General features: G+C 38.1%; 1 protein-coding gene across 3 annotated transcripts in view; it reads left to right on the top strand.

Moving 5' to 3' along the window:
• The window catches only part of cdc42bpb (CDC42 binding protein kinase beta (DMPK-like)), a 194,315-nt gene that overhangs the window by 128,555 nt on the left and 46,221 nt on the right, over window positions 1-19,539 (top strand). For all 3 annotated transcript variants that reach the window (XM_078562422.1, XM_078562421.1, XM_078562423.1), the window contains exons 10-18: window positions 60-226; window positions 1,781-1,900; window positions 7,513-7,646; window positions 9,286-9,528; window positions 13,867-13,977; window positions 15,032-15,276; window positions 16,729-16,834; window positions 18,711-18,835; window positions 18,987-19,092. In XM_078562422.1, coding sequence (XP_078418548.1) covers window positions 60-226; window positions 1,781-1,900; window positions 7,513-7,646; window positions 9,286-9,528; window positions 13,867-13,977; window positions 15,032-15,276; window positions 16,729-16,834; window positions 18,711-18,835; window positions 18,987-19,092 — 1,357 coding nt within the window. The remainder of the gene's footprint in view (window positions 1-59; window positions 227-1,780; window positions 1,901-7,512; window positions 7,647-9,285; window positions 9,529-13,866; window positions 13,978-15,031; window positions 15,277-16,728; window positions 16,835-18,710; window positions 18,836-18,986; window positions 19,093-19,539) is intronic.

The following is a 19,539-nucleotide window of genomic DNA, read 5'->3' as shown; positions in this document are numbered from 1 at the left end:
TTAATCAAGTTATCTGATATTTAGAATGCAACAATGAACAATGTGATTTGCTGTTTCAGTCCTTTGTCAGACAGAACTTCTTTGAAAAATGTTATACAGTCAGATTCAATTGATGGGAAAGCAGATGTACGAATAGATTTGGAAAACAGTTTGCAAATAGAGGCATACGAGAGGCGAATCCACAGGCTTGAACAAGAAAAACTAGAACTAACTAGGAAACTGCAAGGTAAGTTTGAGATTTGAATAACGGAAAGCAAGGAAACACAGAGCAAATCAGTCAACATCTGTAAAGGGAAAAGACAAGCTAGTGCTTTGGGATATGCACAAGTCATCAGAATTGAAAACTAAGTCTAAAAGTGGAAAGCTAAAAGGCTAGATGTTATAAAAGAGGTATGTAAACTCAAAAGATCAATCTGTCGTTTCTCTTTACAGATACCACTAGATTTATTTATTTCTATCTTTTTGTTTTTATTCAGATTACAAGTTTTTTCTTAAACATCAAAACTGTTAGATTGTTACTGCATAGTTACCTTTGGTGTCCTCCAAGGATCTACCCTTAGCCCTGTCTATTTCTCATTTACATACTACTCCTCAGCAACATTATCTGAAGGCACAGTATTTTTACATATATGCTGACAACACTGTACCTCACCAGCACTCCTCTCAACTCCCTGCACCGTTGCTAAGTTATAAGACTGGTTCTTTGGCACCTAGTACTGGATGAGCAGAAATTTCTTCCAGTTAAATAATTGAGAAGACTGAAGCCATTGTTTTCAGTTCCTGTTCCAAATTCTGTCCCCTGGCTACTGACTCCATCCCTCTCCCTGACAATGGTCTGTTCACAACCTTGCTGTCACACCTGAGCTCCTGACCTTGCATTCCTGTTACCACTAAGATCAACTATTTCCACCTCATTAACATTGCTCGACTTTGCTCCTGTCTCAGCTCATTTATGCTTTTGTTACCTTTAGACGTGACTATTCCAACGGGCTCTTGGCAGGTCTCCTGCATTTTACCTTCCAAACCCTATTTTTTTAAATATATTCTTTCACGGGATTTGGGCCCTTGAGAAGGTGGTGGTGAGCTGTCGTCTTGAACCGCTGCAGTTCATGTGGTGTAGGTGCACCCACAGTGCTGTTAGGGAGGAAGTTCCAGGATTTTGACCCAGCGACACTGAAGGAACAGCAATATAGTTCCATGTGAGGATAGTGTGTGGCTTGGTCGGGGAACTTGCAGGTGGTGTTGTTCCCATGTACCTGTTGCCCTTGTCCTTCTAGGTGGTAGAGGTCGCAGGTTTGGACTTGAGGCCATCTAAACATTGCTGCCCGTGTCTCATCCTGCAACAGGTCCTGTTCCTCAACTATACCTGTGCTTGACCTACATTGGTCAAGCAATGTTTTGATTTTAAAATTCTCACCCTTGTTTTCAAATCTCTATTTGGCCTTGCCGCCCCCCCCATTTCTGTAATCTTTTCCAGCCCCAAAACGCTCCGAGATGTCTGTGCTGCCTTAATTCTGGCCACTTCTGTATCCCCGTTTTAATTGCTCCAGTACTGGCGATCATACCTTCAGTAGTCTAGGCCCCAAGCTCTGGCATTCCCCCCTTACACCTCTCCCACTCCATACCTCACTTTCCTCCTTAAAGACACTCCCTAAAACATACCTCTTGAACCTTGCTTTTGGTCATCTGACCTAATGTTTTTTTTGTTGTACTGATTTGCAGTCATCTTTCCTTATAATTCCTGATTTGATTTCATATAATTGGGTTCTTTTTGTTTTAGAATCCGCACAGGCGGTACAGTCACTTCATAGTTCAACACGTGGAATGGGAACAGGCAGCAGAGATAAGGAAATCAAGAAGTTAAATGAGGAAATGGAGAAACTGAGAAAAAAGTTAGCAGGTACATTTATTTGTCATATTTTGGCTTCTTGTACACATACCACAACTCTGTAGACTTATTTGTTGTATTTCTGTCATGAATAAAGGTGATTGTGCTTAACCTATCATTTTTAAATAAATATATTCTGAATTGATAAGGGCTAGTGTCAACTCTCAAATGATTTGTTACCTTCAATGTCTTTTTCTAATCACTGATCATCAACAGTGTAGCTGTTCTTCTTGTCCATAATACATTTCTCCTGAACTTTGCTTGTTGGGTGGAGGGCAGGTACATGGTAATAGGAATTTTTCTTGCCCGTGTTTGACCTGATGCCATGAGACTTCATGGAGTCCAGAGTTGTTGATGTGGACTCCCAGGGCAACTCCTGCCCATCTATAACTACTGTGCTGCCACCACCTCTGCTGTCATACCCAGAGATGGTGATATCTAGGACATTGTCTGTAAGGATTCCTTGAGTATAACTATGTCAAGCTGTTGCTTGACTAGTCTGTGAGACAGCTCTCCCAATTTTGGCACTAGCTCCCCAGACTTTAGCAAGGAGGACTTTGCTGGGTCGACAGGCCTGAGTTTGCCGTTGTCATTTCCAGTGCCTAGGTCAATGCTGGGTGATCCATCCGGTTCCATTCCTTTTGAACTTTCTAGAGGTTTAATACAACTGAGTTGCTTACTAGGTCATTTTAAGTGTCAACCACATTGCTGTGGGTCTGTAGTCGCATGTAGGCCAGAGCAGATAAGGACCGCAGATTTCCTTCTCCAAAGGACATTAGTGAACCAGTTGGGTTTTATGACAATCAACAATGGTTTCATGGTCATCAGACTTTTAATTCCAGAGTTTTATGAATTTAAATTCCACCAACTGCCGTGGTGGGATTGGAACCCGGGTCCCCAGAGCATTATCCTGGGTTACTAGTCCAGTGACAATGCCGCTATGCTACCGTCTCCCCACCTTTTCAGCTAATGGGTTTCCAGGTTTTCAAGTTCCATCTCCTCCACAGCCTACATTACATTTCATTTGGAAAAGCCCAAATTAGTTCACATTAGCTGCAGCCAGGGAAGACAGACTTAGAATCATGCAGCGCATTCAGCTCATCATGTCTGTGCTGGCTCTTTGCAGAAACTGTCCAATAGTCCCAGTCCCCTACATTTTCTCCATAGGCTGCGAATTTCTCCCTTTCAAGTATATATCCAATTTCCTTTTGAAAGTTACTATTGAATCTGCTTCCTCCACCTTTTAAATGGAAAGACAAATGTAACATCACTATTCAAGAAAGGAAGAAGAAAGAAAGCAGGCAACTATAAGTCAGTTAGTTTAACATTATCTTTGGGAAAATGCTGGAATGCATTATTAAGGAAGTAATAGCAGAGCATTTAGAAAATCATAATACAAGCAGGCATAGTCAACATGGTTTTGTGAAAGGGAAATAGTGTTTGACAATATTATTAGAGGTCTTTGAGGATGTAACAAGCAGGGGAGGATGAAGGGGAACCAGTATATGTAGTGAATTTGGATTTCCAAAAGGTGTTCAGTAAGGAGCCATATAAAAGGTTACTGCACAGATAAGATCTCATGGTGTTGGGGGTGATATATTAGCACGGAAAGAGGATTGGCTAACTAACAGGAAACAGTCGGGATAAATTGATAATTTTCAGCTTGGCAGACTAACTAGTGGAGTGCCACAGGGATTAGTGCTGTGGCCTCAACTGTTTACGATCTATGTTAATGAGTTGGATGAAGGAACCCATTGTAGTGTAGCCAGATTTGCTGATGATACAAAAATAAGTAGGAAAGCAAGTTGAGGAGGATACAAAGAGTCTGCATAACGATATAGATATGTTAAACAAGTGGGCAAAAATTTGGCGGATGGAGGTTAATGTGGGAAAATGTGAGGTTGTCCACTTTGGTGGAAAGAATAGAAAAGCAGAATATTGTTTAAGTGGAGAGAGACTGCAGAATGCTGCAGCATGGCAGGATCTGGGCGTCCTGGTACATAAATCACAATCTCAGAGAGTCGTTAGTCTTTGGAATTCTCTTCTATATAGCAGTGGAGGCTAGATCATTGAATATATTCAAGGCTGAGTTAGATTTGTCGACAAGGAAGTTGAGGGTTTTGGGGAAGAGGCAGGAAAGTGGAGTTAATGTCACAACCAGATCAGCCATGTTCTTACAGAATGGCAGAGCAGGCTCGATGAACCGAATGGCCTACTCCTCCTATTTTATGATCTTTTTAGGTAGTGAAGTTCAGATCATCATCAGCTCACCAAATCAGAAAAACATTCCTCATTTCTTCCTTGGATTGTTTGTCAATTTTGAGTCCAAGGCATGGAGAAAGCCTTGTTATTTCCTTTGCAATGTATCCCTTCGTGTATCTAAATACAGAAAATTAGCTTCAATTGGAATCTAAGAAAGTAATTTTCGGATTGGGAAATATTATTCTAAGATAGCTAGGTATCCAATTATTTGCTCAAATTTAATCCACCAAAGAATGAGCTAGATTTGTGATTTGTTCAGGACTACTCAAAACCCATTTTAAGGCATAAATGTTATAAATGGAAGATGGCTGCTAACTTTGAAATTGCATTCGAGATTTTTTTGTTAGAAATGGAGTTGACCTCCATTGCTCAGGATGCACCTGGTTAATAGGTATTTGCATCTCTCATTCCCGCTGGAGTTGCAGATTCTCATATGAAGGAAACAGTTGCTCTTTGGGAAGCAAATTGTGTATTTTGTTTTGAAAAGGAGTACCTAGAATTTATCCTGTTAATCCCATATGTGACAGACCATCGACCCCTGGGGGCAAAAGACATCATATGTATGAGTCAGAGACTCATGTGCTTTACTTGAATAGTCTACAAGATAATCTTCCTGCTGCAACCACTAACCAGTGATTTTCTGCATTTCTCGCCAAATGCCCAGTAAAGGAAAACTTCTAGGACCCTTTGAAAGCAGATTTTCCTGCCAGATCTAAATGCATGGAAGTTGTTACAATCCCCTTAGAGACCGATAACTCCTTAAAAAAAAAATTTGAATCTCCCAGTGACTGACTCAAAGGATCTCACAACAAAATTTCACATTTTAAGACTTTTAATGTAACAAACACATTAAAGTCAACATAGACTAAGCATTACTTAGTCGGCAAGTGATGCACTAAACTACAGAAAAGGTATTCCGTAGCAACTTCTTAACTGAAAACGCCTCACCGCATTTATGCATTACACCGCACCCTCCCTGCATAGTCTTGAGTTTAAAGTCCAGAACTCTTCTGGCTCTAATAGGATCTGCTTCACCAGGGTGAATCTTTCAGTGTCCTATTAAACAAACATAACTGAATGGACTTCCTGTAGCAAGGTACCCTCTGGTTATTCCATGGTCTTTAACTGTTCTCAAACATGTGTTCTGTCCTCACCAGCACTCTGCTTCGTGGTTAACCCAAAAGTAGTCCTTTTTTTCTGCCTGGTGTAGCAGCACCTGTTGTGGGCTGTCTTCCTCCCCATATTTTCTGTCTGACTACATCTAGGAGCCTGTGATTATGCAAGCAGCAAGAACAGCTGCCTTCTACTTTTTAAGGTGTTAAAACTGGCATGTTGCTTTCATTAAGTTTTGGCTTTTTAAGTTTGGCAACCAGGTCACATGGGCTTGTCTCTGGTCCGACTTCGTATGATGTCACATGCCCCTTTCCACTACCTTGGTTTAAACTGTCTCCATTAATTCATAACTATCTTATAACGTCCTGTGGTCATAAAGTGATTCAAAAATGTCTCTTGAAGTGAATAGTTTTGTTTACTGAAGGGCATATTTCACTGCAGAGTTAATGAGCAAGCTATATTTGGCTAATTAAAGATCTTTTTATTAATTTTTAACTTCCAAATGTCAGGTGTTTACTAGTCTGTCCATTTCTCACTCTTTTGAGCAATTGGCAAGTCAAGCTTTAGCTGACAAGAAATGTTTCATTGAAGCTGTAACCATTCTATGATTCTAAGAAGGCCATTTGCGTCCATGCTGGTTCTCTCTAAGAGCTACTCAGTTAGTCTCACTCCACTGACTTTTCTCTGTAGCTCTGCAAATCTTTGCTCTTCAGGTGCTTATTAGATTCCCTCTTGAAAGCTACAATTGAATATGCTGTTGATTGTATACTTAAGAGGAAAAAATATCACAACTGTTGTACGAGATACTGATGCAAGATGCAAAGTCTAGATACCAAAAGCGTTTGAAGAGAAATGTACTAGAAGTTGGCTACTAAAGTGGCACATTCCTGTCGATCTATTTCTGGTGTCAAGTATGTCATTCATCAGGGGGTCCTTCTTGGAAAAGCCCATGTGGGCTGTGGCTCTCACCACCATTTCTGATAATCTATACTCCAGCCCTATATTAAAACATGGATATCTATCAAAATTTAGTAAAAGTGCAACTTCAAAAGGTCCAATTACTGATTCCCATGCTGTCCCTTGCCCTTACTCTGAGAAATATTAGTAAACTACTTAATCTAGAATGTATAAATTAAGTACTTTTTGAACTGAATACAGCAGACATTTTCAATCAAGTTCATGGATTCTTTGAAGTTCATTTAGTAGCTATTGCACCCCTTGTCAATAAAAATTTCAGAGACAAGTGCTTCCAAGTGCTAGTGCATTAATGGGGCTTTAGAAAATTGGACACTGCTCCTTTTGAGCAGGTGTCATCTGATATTTGTACTCTCTTGTGCCTATGATACCCAGTTTAAAAGATTTATGCTTTCCTGGAAGAATTACCCAATGTTATTTGGCTCTTTGGGCATTACTCTTGATGTGTGTAACTCTTATTTAGAAATGTCTAAAAAAAAAAAATTCCACCATCCCTAAGATTCCAGTGCTGAAATATTTTTTGCTATTAATTTTTTCTAACACCAAACACAGTTTTCATTTGTCTTTAGACAAATGCTTTGTAGATGCAACTAAGTGTTTCTGTAAATCTGGAAAGTTTTTTTAAATAAAGCTTTAACCTTATCATCTCAGTTTATATGCTTCTGCCCAGGTTGAGGAATTTATATCTTTGAGATGATCTGGAAGATTTATTGCAAGTCAGTTAACTCTTTGACTCAAATGTAGGCCACTTTATGGGAATATTTCAGAGCTGTTTGGACTCCCATTTTTCAAATGGCCAAGTAACCTTCACATCTTTTGCTATTCACTGCTACCTTAATTAATTTGTAATTGTATAAAAACAAAATGGTACTGAGGTGGATACCATTAAAGATTCATAGGATTCTGTACTTGAATCTGATGCATTATTTTTACTTAATCAGTATTTTGAAATTGAATACAATGCTGCCAAACTCTGGTAGGACGCTAAAAATGATTTTCATGAGGTGCATATCATAGGATTATGAAGTAGATATTCTAATGCCATTGTTAACAAAATTGCATTTGTGGCCATAAAAATGCTGTTGTCTATTTCTGCACTGTTGGGAAACAAGATGTATGAATTTGTAATATGCAGCTATCGTGAAGATAGACACTTAAAGATGACACTATAAGCAGACAAATGTGTTCAGAAAAGTTTTGAATACTCTTTTAACTGCCAGTTCAAAAGTAAGTTTCAATTACAGACAGTTGGCTTTTGCTTTTGTTTTTTTTAGAATCTGATCGGTTAGAACATCAGCTTGAAAATGCAGTGTCTCTCCGCCAAGATTTTGAGGAAACTACAAACAAAGTAAAAGCACTTGAAAAACAGATTAAAGCACTTAAACAAGAAAAAGAAGAAAATCACAAGGTACGCAAGTAAAATTGATATTTTGATTATTGCAAACAGACCTTGGTTGGTTATGATTAAAAGGGAGTATTACTGTAATTTGAAGTGCTTTTTAAATTCATTATTGATGTATCACTAGCTCAAGAAGTCAGGCAATGAAAACAGCATTACTGCAGTGTTATAATATTCCTATGGCATCCTAATATAAAAAAAATAGAACAAATCCTTAAAATATCATAAAAATATAAACTGCCTCAAATATGCAGCAGGTCAGTCAGCATCTGTTAATGAAAAGACATATAACATTTCAGACGTGCAGATTACAATGCTGATTCTGATGTACGGGAAGCCATTGCTTAATATCATTAAATGGTTCCTGCAAAATGCGACATTATGCAAAGCTATGTTATGTGAAACAGTCTGAGACCCGTAACCCCCCCTCCCAAGATTTCCTGTTCCTCACCTTATCCTCGCAATCTCAACATGGGAGTTACACAGGAATGTCCAGGTGTCCGGTGACATTAACATTAAACAGCAGCAATCCAACGCAAATGTAAGGTTCTCATTGGAGAATGCTGTTAACGCAAAACAACATTGTTCAGGACAATATTAAAGGAGGACTTCCTGTACTTATTGACTAGATATTTTAGTGAAACATATATAAATACTTCTAAGTATCCACCTTTTGGGTCATAAAATATAATGTTCAAGCTGTGGAGGTGAGTGGATGGGGAGGAACTGCAAAGACAACACAACTATTTGCATTGAGAAAGCATGAAATGCATGTTCTAACTGAACAGATTCTTAAAAAAAAATGGCCAACTGTCTATAACTGAAATTTATACGGAAGTATAGGCCAATTAATCTACCATTAGGCTCAAAGAATGGCAGGACCGAGTGTTAAATATTCCTGGGTACAAGGTGTTCAGGAAAGATAGGAAAGGAAGAAAAGGGGGAGGAGTGGCAGTATTGATTAAGGAGAGCATTGCAGTGCTGGAGAGAGAGGATACCCTAGAGGGGTTAAGGACAGAATCTATTTGGCCAGAGCTAAGGAACAAAAATGGTGCAATTACATTGCTCATTGTAGTCTATAGGCCACCAAACTAGTGGAAAGGATTTAAAGGAACAAATTTGCAAGGAAATTAGAGAGGCGCAAGAATTAGTTATAATGGGGGACTTACCTGAATATAGACTGGAATAGTGGTAGTGTAAAGGGCAGAGAGTGGCATGAGTTCCTAGAGTGTGTTTGCAAAAATTTTCTACAGCAATATGTTTCCAACAAGAAAGGAAGCACTGCTGGACCCGGTTCTTGGGAATTAGGTGGGCCAAGTGGATAAGTAGGAGAATATGTAAGGAACGGTGATCATTGTATCATAAAGTTTAAGTTGGCAATGGAAAAGGACAAAGCACAATCTAGAGTAAGAATAATACCAGAGAAGTATTACTTTAGCCTACACTTTTCTAATATTAGAAATTAACAACCCGTGGGACTGGAGCATGCACACTGCTGCTTTGTCAATGAACTTCATTCAGTTCTATAGGTGCCAGTTTGAAATTGGAATCTGTAGCATAATGCAGCTTAAGTTGTAGAAAATTCTTAAATTCTGCAAATTTATCTTTTGTATTAAAGTAATGTCTTTCTAACCCATAAATTTGATAGCAACTTGTTGAAACCCTTGAAAGACAAAAATCCCAAACCAAGGAATTGAAGGATGCACATCAGCAGAGGAAAGTTGCAATGCAGGAGTTCTCCGAAGTCAATGAACGGATGGCAGAGTTGCGTTCACAAAAACAGAAGTTATCCCGACATCTCCGTGACAAAGAGGAAGAGTTGGATGTAGCTATGCAGAAGATTGATGCAATGCGTCAAGAGATCCGGAAAGCAGAGAGGGCCAGAAAGGAGGTAAGTTACCAACAAACTAAAAGAATATGTTCATAGTCCCAGATTGCATAGAACTTAAATGTTTGTGTTTGGAAAAATATTGATTTCTGCATAGCAAGTAGTAATCCTATGTATTAACTTGGCACTTGTTAGAAACTGTTTCTTGATCTCTAATTCAAGTAAGTCCTAAAAGGGCAAACTAGTTAATGGGTTAGGAAAGAGCACCAGAAGCTGTAAAGAAGCAAAAGGAGCATAGTAACTGTAGAAACAATCAAAGGGATAGAATAATGAGTATGCTAATAATTGTCATTGTAAATTGATTTGTTTTCCAATGTGTCAAATATTTCAAATATAACTTTTCCTCAACTGTTTGACAATTTGAATCCTTACTATTGCTTTGTGCCAAATGTGCAAAGCATTTAGTGCAAGTTTCTTCATCCTGGAACAAATGCACTTTGTTTCAGTGCAAGATCAAAGAACTGAACACAGCAGAACTAATTATGTGAGGGTGTTGGAGATGTTTGACTGGGTAGAAATGGAAAGAAAAGGAGAGATCCCCTCAGTTTCCCAGTCATTTATTCCATCTTTCTTAATGCAATTCCTCACAGACTGCTTCTTTCCATCTGACTATTACTTCATATTGCCACATTGTACCTGTGTAATGCTGTTGAGCTTCAGAACTTTTTTCTCCTTGCTATCTTCGTGTGCCAGGTCAAAGTACTGCAACAGAAAAAAAAATTCTGAACTGTTCACTTATGTGGTTATCATCAGACAAGCCACATTACAAGTGAAGGTGATAGTAAGCAAATTTTTCTAAAAAAAATAAATTGCTGTAGAAAAATCTTTTTCAAAATATGAATCACTGCAACGCAACAGTCCTGATTCTAGATACTGCAAATATTTTCATTGCACACCTATATTGATCTACAACTTCAAGCATAAATGATAGGCCTTCCAATTCCAATTCAATTTTCTGGTTGGATATATTTATTAATAAATCATATTTAATGTTCCCAATATTTCTAGCTTAATATTACAATGTTAAGAACAACAATTGATATATATCCCCCAGTGTTTTAGGATCTCTTCCACAGCATTGTCCCTTCCTAGAATTATAATTCTGACAGTAATTGCAAATAGAAAGTAAGACCGTAAGTTAACAAAAGATCAATTTAACTCTGACCAAGCTCATATAAGATCAATACACTCCAGTACTAAGGAACTGTATTATGAGAAGACAGTGTATATGATAACACCATTGAGAGGAATTTAATCTAAAGATGAGTTTGATTTACATAAAATCATCATTGCTTTGTTAGTTTTCTACAAATATGTGGGTTTTGCTGGTAAACAGTATTTTGGTGAAATCAAAATTGTCTAAATATATTACTACTTTATTAACCTCTGCACCATACTGCTTTTCAGTCCTAAAATTTAAATATCCAGATCTTGAACCATTCTGCAATAGGCTACTTATTTTTTTAAAAAGTACTTCATGATCTACAAGATAGTCTTTCCTAATAAATTCCCAGGTATTAAAGTTGTTTGAGTTCTTGGAGTAAATCTCAAAGCATAATTCAGCAATGCACATCTTAGTGGAAATTGATGTGTCATTTTTATGGTATAATGTTTTTCATCTTTTTGTTGGGGGATCCGCCATATTGAGTGTATAAGCACTAGTTTTGGGGAGGACAGAAGAGCAAAGAGACAGCTTGTGCAATGCCTTTGCCCTCAGTAGTCACCGAACACAAAATAATGTTACTATTGTTTTACCTTTCGGCGAAGAGAGAAAAAAAGAAGTGTTAAGTATATAGTCTTAATTATTCACCTGAACTGTATAGATCTTAAATCTGGTTCTTTATCCACTCCAGGCAGGATTTTTTGATAACTATGAATATTTATAAAAGACTTATAAGGTCTGTTCCATTATTCTAGTAATATGTTTTGCAACTCTCAATTTATCCCCAATGATGGAGTATCTGAAGTAACAATATTTGACATATCTAAATGTAGTGTGGTTCTATGGATTGTGATGACATGAATTTAATTCCAAATATATATTTTTTCCCTTTCCTCCTCTTCCCCTCTCCCTGCCACATACATTCTCCTCTCTTTTTCTCCTGAAAGAATCAACTCCTGACTTTCCCTTATTGGGATTGATTTTGTGCATACCTTAGCCCACCCCTGACATGGCCTGATTAATCACTCAAGTGCGCATTATTTATATGTGTGAGCTTTTAAAGTGTATATTTACTGGAGGGTGGAAAAATGTCGCATCTGACCCTGATTCTGCCCTTACCCATTTCCAGCAGGACAAGGTACCATGACCAGCTTTTTTCTTCCTTAATGCAGGAGTGCTGCAGCCAATTGTAGTGCCTCAATAGTGAGAACTATTGACCTAGACACTTTGAAAATTAAATTGACACCATATTCCACAAATGCCCATGGCTTTTTATTTACTAAATTGCTCTTAAGGATGTCTTAACAATGAACTTAGAAAAGCATCATATGATAGAATAAGTCAACATGGTTTTACTAAGAGAAAATCCTGTTTGACAAACTTAAGAGTTTTTTGAGGATGTAACTAATAGCGTAGGTAATGGAGAACCAGTAAGATTTCCAAAAGACATTTGAAAAGGTGCCACACCAAAGGTTAATAGGCAAGGTAAGGGCTCATGGAGTTGGGAGTAGTATTTTAGCATGGGTAAATGATTGATTAACAGGTATAAAGCAGAGAGAGTGCATAAACGGGGCTTTTTCAAGTTGGCAGGCAGTGAATAGTGGAGTGCCGCAAGGATCAGTGCTGGAGCCTCAGCTGTTTACAGTCTATATTAATGACTTAGATGAAGAGATAGAGAGTAATGTATCAAATCATCATTGCTGATGATACCAAGCTAGGGTGGGAATGTAAGCTGTGGGGAGGACACAGAAGCTGCAAAGAAATATAGACAGGTTAAGTGAGTGGGCAACAAGATGGCAGATGGAGTATAACGTAGGGAAGTGTGAAGTTATTCACTTTAGCCACAAGAATAGAAAAGCAGAATATTTTTTAATAGGTGTGAAACTTGTAAGCGTTGATATTCAGAGAGACTTGGGTGTGCTTGTACAAGGAATGCAGAAGGTTAGCATGCAGGTGCAGCAAGCAATTAGGAAGGCAATGACATGTCGGTCTTTATTGCAAGGGGATTGGAGTAAAAGAATAAAGAAGACTTGCTACAGTTGTACAGGGTTTTTAGTGAGACCACATCTGGAATACTGTGTGCAGTTTGGTCTCCACATTTAAGAAAGGGTATGCTTGCATGGAGGCAGTACAGTGAAGGTTCACTAGACTGGTGCCTGGGATTAGGGTGTTGTCCTATGATGATAGGCTAAATAAATTGGGCTTATATTCTCTCGCGTTCAGAGGAAAGAGAGGCAATCTCATTGAAACCTACAAAATTCTGATGGGCCGTGATAGGGTAGACGTTGAGAGATTGTTTCCACCGGTTGGGGTGTCTAAAACACGGGGGAATAGTCTCAGGATAAGAGGCCAATCATTTCTGACCAAGATGAGGAGAAATTGTTTCACTCAAGGGTTGTGAATCTTTGGAATTCTCTACCACAGAGAGTTGTGAATGCACCGTCATTGAATATGTTTACGGCTGGGATAAACAGATTTTTGGTCTCACAGGGAATTAAGGGTTATAGGGAGTGGATAGGAAAGTAGAGTTAAAGCCCATTATCAGCCATGATCGTATTGAATGGCAGAGCAGGCTAGACAAGCCACATAGTCTACTCCTGCTCCTGTATCTTGTGTTCTTGTGCTCTGCTTTGACTTAATCCAAGTTTGCTAAAATATTCCACATGTTTTAAATTTTTCACAATCTAAGTCACCCCATTTATTGAAAGTGACTTTTTCTTGCCTTAAATTTAACTCATTATGGTAATTGTAATGAGCTGAATTAAACTTAATTGATTAAGACATTGATGCAATCTTGTCACTTGTGAATAATGTTACCTAGGGATAGACCTACAGTGGTAAATCGTATTGCAAATTGCAGCGTAATGCTCGCCACTTCATTGCTGCCAACCTTTTTAATCATTTGAGAACTCATAACCTATTTTGACCTCTTCAGATGTTTTTTCACATCCAAGATCATTTCTTAATCTCCTAATGCTGCAAAATAGACACAGTGCCATCCAATATTTCTTAATTCTTTGCTTAATCCAAGAATGTTAAAAACGATTTTGTTTGTGAAACATTGTTGTAAGTAATCAACTTTAATGTGTGCTAATAGGATTGTATATCAGTTTTGTGGTGGAAAATATAAAATGCGGTGTATGCACAGGTTTGCAATGAGTATTTTCTTTTCTCTCTAGCTGGAAGCCCAGTTGGAAGACTCAATTGCTGAAGCATCAAAGGAGCGGAAGCTTCGAGAACACAGCGAAGCTTATTCCAAACAACTGGAAAGTGAAGTGGAATCGTTAAAGGTCAGAATATATTGAAACAATTTTAAGAAAGTAAATTATGTTTCTATTTGAAGGAAAAATATAGGTGAATTAGAGGATAATTATAAAACAAGCCACACTCAAATTGATTAAAGACAAAAGCAAAACACTGCAGATGCTGGAAATCTGAAACAAAAACAAAAATAGCTGGAAAAACTCAGCAGGTCTGACAGCATCTGCGGAGAGGAAGACACAGTTAACATTTCGAGTCCGTATGACTTTTCATCAGAACAAAGGAAATATAGAAATGTAGTGAAATATAAGCTGGTTGAGGGGGATGGGACAGGTGGGGCTGGATAGAGGGCCAGTGATAGGTGGAGGCAAAGAAGAGATTGCCAAAGATGTCATAGACAAAAGGACAAAGGGGTGTTGACGGTGGTGATATTAGCTAAGGACTGTGCTAATTGTGACATTACGGGTAGAAAGCAGGATAAGCAAGTGACAGATGGCTCTAGTGGGGGTGGGTTGGGGGGAAGGGATCGAAATGGGCTAAAAGGTAGAGATAAAACGATAAATCGAAATAAATTTAAAAATAGGTGGGAAAAGAAAAATATATTTTTAAAATTATAAATTATTGGGAAAATGGGGATCAGAAAGGGGGTGGAGATGGAGGAGAGAGTTCATGACCTGAAGTTGTTGAACTCAATATTCAGTCCGGAAGGCTGTAAAGTGCCTAGTCGGAAGATGAGGTGCTGTTCGTCCAGTTTGCGTTGAGCTTCACTGGAACATTGCAGCAGGCCAAGGATGGACAGGTGGGCATGAGAGCAGGGTGGTGTGTTGAAATGGCAAGCGACAGGGAGGTCTGGGTCATGCTTGCGGACAGACCGAAGGTCAAAGACAATTTGGCTTCACTTGTTCAGTTTCCATATCTGAACTAATTGGCTGGCATCCAAACAACAGAAAAATACTGGGATACTGTATTGAGAATAATATTCCAACTGCTTTGGCCAAAGGAGGTGCATTAGAGATGAAGCTCCAGGAGAGAGGATTTTTTATGTTAAAAGTAGTAACAACTGTTTTCTGCTCGCATGCTTAGCTGAAGCAAGGAGGTCGGGCCGCTGGATCCAGCTTGCAGCACCAGCAAGAACTCTCCAAGGTAAAAGCAGAACTGGAGAAGAAACTGGTGTTCTATGAGGAGGAACTGATGAGGTGTGAAGCTGCTCACAGCACAGAAATTAAGAACCTTAAAAAGGAGCTCCATGATTCAGATGCCCAACATTTAGCTCTCCAAAAGGACGTCATGATACTAAAGGACAAATTGGAGAAAGCCAAGAGAGACAGGTAAAGAGCCAAAGAAAAGCGCTTAACATAGTTAATTACTAAGAACTCTTCTTGCCTTATTAGTTGCTTTAAATATAAGTACACTACTTGCAGAAACATTGCAAAAATGTGTGAAGCTTGAGAAATAGTTTTCTGAAGAATAGGGGAAAAGCTCACTTGGACAGCTGCCCTGATAAGGCTGATCTTAGTAGAACATTTAAAGTGCTGCATCATAAAACTGCTATATATATCTCATGTCATTATGGGCAAGAACACAGGTCAGGTGCTTTCCCACAGCAAGGAAGGGAGTGCCATTCTGGGGAACAGTAGGACCTCGGCGCAATTGGAGAGACCAGGAATGAGGAGAAAATAACTGATTTGAAGGCATGGACTTATTTTAATAAATAGTTGAGAGTAGCAAGTTTTGTAGCTAATCATGACTTTATTTGACTTCTTATGATGGTTGCTTCCACGCAGTTAGATTTATAGAACTCTTGAGTTTAACCAGCATAGTCTCCTATATTTGTTTAATGCATGCACATTGCTCTTCATTATTTATGTTTATTTCTATATTTTCAATATTTTTGTTGCATACGAAGTATGTTCTATGGTTCTAAAGGAGGTCAAACTAAATAGCATTGTGTACTTGTATGAAATTTAGGCTTTCAATGTTCAGGCATATTGAGAAAAATAGGACATATTACTAGTTTTCACTCGTTTTGATGCAAAACATGGAACATTTATTGAGTTCTTCAGATAATTCAATCAAGAATGTTCATTTAAAATTTGAAGCTGTAATTGTGAAGAGTTTTGCTGTTAATTTCCTATTTTTCAGCCATTGGTAAAAACAACTAATCTTTTAATATCCAAGTTCAAACCCAGTTGACCCTAATTTCCAGTAAACCATTCTTAGTTTGGTAATATTCAAAAATCCATTGAACAAAAACAACTTTAGTGTAATAAGAGATACTAGCTATTGAGTCTGCAAATATTTTAGGTTAAATTTACTACAGTGCCTTCAGATGCATTTCATTCTTAATCCATTTATGTCTTGATATTTTGGGGAGAAATTCAATTACTTGATATTTCTGCAAGTATTAAGAGCAATGCTTTTAGGATTACAAAAACTACATTGCTGCTACTAGATCATCATGTGTTTTGAATCATAAGCCTCATTTTACCATTATGCTTAACATATACAAAAACAATAGCATAAAGTAAGTAGTGAAATGTGAATGATTCATCTGTCCTCTATCCAAACCTTTGTATATAGTTCAGATAAGAAAGAACCGTACACATTTAGCCCTAGGTTTAGATATTGAGTGTAACTGCTTCTTGCAGAGCATTATCTATATAGACAGACACTAATGTTGCATCAGAAAAGACCCCTATGATGTATTATTAAACAAATAAGTTGTCAATTTATAGCACAATTTGAAAAAATGCTGAATATGTCTATTTTCTTGTGTACAGGCACAATGAGATGGAGGAAACTCTGGGTGAACTGAAAAAGAAGTATGAATGTGAGCGAAACATGCTTATTGAAGAGAACAAGAAATTTTCAGTTGAGAATGATCGAGTAAGTCACTTCACTTGATATTTATTTCAGTAATATTATCACCCTGGATCCATGAAATCTACTGTTTTTAAGTTAAGGCAAATGTTCATATCAAAAATATATATAATTGCCCATGCATTCATTTTTGATGTAAAGTACTATCAGATGCATACATTTGCTGGACCAGGTTTGGGTAGGAACCTAATTTGTTGTTATGAAATAAGTATATCAAAAAGCATCAGTAACTTGATAAGCTTCTCTGCATTGCCCATTGCTGCTGACCCATTTTTATTGCCCTGCAGAGTCAGTTGATGACATCTGGGTTTGTAGCTACAGCTTTGAAAAAAAGTATGGCAGTGCAAAGATAGGACTAAGGAATTATTCAAAAGATATAATCTAATCCAATTAGAATCAATTAACTTTTCTATATGGTTGTAGAAGTTCTAAATCCCAGTTGAAACAAATATTGTTCTGTTTACAGTATATACAATGTGTATTGGATATAGAAGCCACCTGTAATAACTGACACATTAATTCTATTAAGTCACACAGTTGCAGTCTTGTCCCATCACATGGTACTAATTATTAGCTGAACATTTTAATGAAGAATTTAAAACAAAAGACTACTTTTTTAAGCTGTTCTTTGTTAATGACCTTTTTAGCAAGATTAATGATAAAGAACAAGATTGTTCATTTCAGCCAGCACTATAATTGTGCCTAAAATAAAAACTGTCAATTTATAGCAAGTCTGGCAGAATCTTTGGAGAGAGAAACAGTTAATGGGCAGAATCTAATGGAGCCTGCCAGAGGGGGCATGATGGTAGGGAAGGGGTGGGGGGGAGGGAGAGAATCAGGTGGGCATTCCTGTGTCCAGTTCCCAACCTCAGGAAAACTGTCCCTAATTTAGTTGGTGGCAGGAAGGGCCCAACACTGAAATCATGCCTGCTGATGGTGGGATGTGAATTATGCTCATCAATGAAGCACTTAAAGCCAATTATCCTTAAGCCACTGGGATTTAATGGTGGCTTAGGGATATAATAGGACTCACATGGGTCTCCGATTAAAGGACCCAGTATCTGGGGAGAGGTGCTGAAAGTCACCTTCCTGCCTTTGCATCTGACCGTCCCCCCACCCCTTCTACCTCACCAGTGACCCCATCTTGCCCCATTCATCTACTCGCCTGTCTCCAGGGATTCTGCAATGATCCCTGGTGAAGACCTCAGAACATTACCTGCAGCAGCCACTGCTCCCACTGGCACTGCTGGCCATTGAGAGCTGCCAGCCTCTGATTGGCCAGCAGCTCTTGGGGTCAGGATTTCTGTCCTACTGGAGACTTAATCCGAGGTGATGCTTCATGCTGGCCAGCTAATTGCACTTAAATAGCGTCGGGCCTCTGGGACAGAAGTGACGGGCTCCCATTGGTTCCCTGGCCAGTGGGGTACCCCCATCGCAGGAGTTAAACTCTGCCCAGCATTTCAGGTGGATGACTTTTCATCTGTACTGTGACAGTATTGGGTCACTACATTTGACCTCAATGATCCTAGATGCACAATAAGAAATTCAGCTTGGGCTCTTCCTCCTGATTGTTGTTCTGTAATACCTGCTGGGAAGTGCACAAGCATCCAGTTTAGAAAATGACCGGATGAAGCATTTATATATTTTCAAAACATTATAGCCTGACTTGTTACAAACTCATATGGACTACCAGACTACTAAGCATTTAATCTAATTTAGTTTTTGGGTTCCTATGATGATTGTGTTTACTGGGAATAAAAAATGTTTTGCTTCAATGTAAATTTATGATAAAATTCTATTTGCGCACATGAAGCATTCGCAAGCTATTCACTTGGAAAACATGTATATTCCCAATTTAAAAATTACAGCTTTTGATTTTCAGATAAGTACGTTTGTGGACAAGCTTACAACACAGAACAGACGACTTGAAGATGAATTGCAGGACCTTGCAGCCAGAAAAGAGTCAGTGGCTCACTGGGAAGCTCAAATTGCAGAGATTATACAGTGGTATGAAGTAGTGCTCCTTTAAAAATAGAACTGTTTCAGTGCTACTATTGTGGTCATTTATGAGATTGTATTTCCTCTAATATCTGTAGGTTATCTTGTATTTTTTCTATTTATTATAAATCATGATATAACAAGGAGACTTTTTTGTTAGGGTAAGTGATGAGAAGGACGCAAGAGGATACTTACAAGCTCTGGCATCCAAGATGACAGAAGAACTTGAATCACTGCGCAATTCTAGTCTAGGCTCAAGAACACTGGTATGATTATAGTCATTTACTTTGGTTGAATTGAATCCTGATCATTATAATCTTTCACTTTGTTTTTGCTGAAGAAAGAATGTTAGTTTTAGAACAAATTAACGGATTCAATTCGTATTAGAAATATTCACCTACAGTTTTGTAAAAATCTTGTGTGTTGAAAGTGATATGTTCTAAGCTAAAGCATCATTTATGGGTGAATAATCTTACACAATAAAGTAACAAATGTACTTTTCTACATTGAGTAAAATTTTACCCAGAATTAATGTGTAGGTACACTTGATCAACAAATTATGAAAACAAATTTTTGAAATGTCAATATATCGCTTTATGCTGTTAAAGTTAACTGTTAAATCTATAATCCTATGTAATGATACAAATTACAAGGTAGCATAAAATATTTCTGGAGAAGATAGCATATTATTATAGTTACCGGCCATCTCCAAC

Source organism: Cetorhinus maximus, chromosome 18, assembly GCF_964194155.1.
Source record: "Cetorhinus maximus chromosome 18, sCetMax3.hap1.1, whole genome shotgun sequence".
Lineage (NCBI taxonomy): Eukaryota > Metazoa > Chordata > Chondrichthyes > Lamniformes > Cetorhinidae > Cetorhinus > Cetorhinus maximus.
The sequence above is the reverse complement of the archived record's forward strand: the minus strand, read 5'-3'. Positions and strand labels throughout refer to the sequence as shown.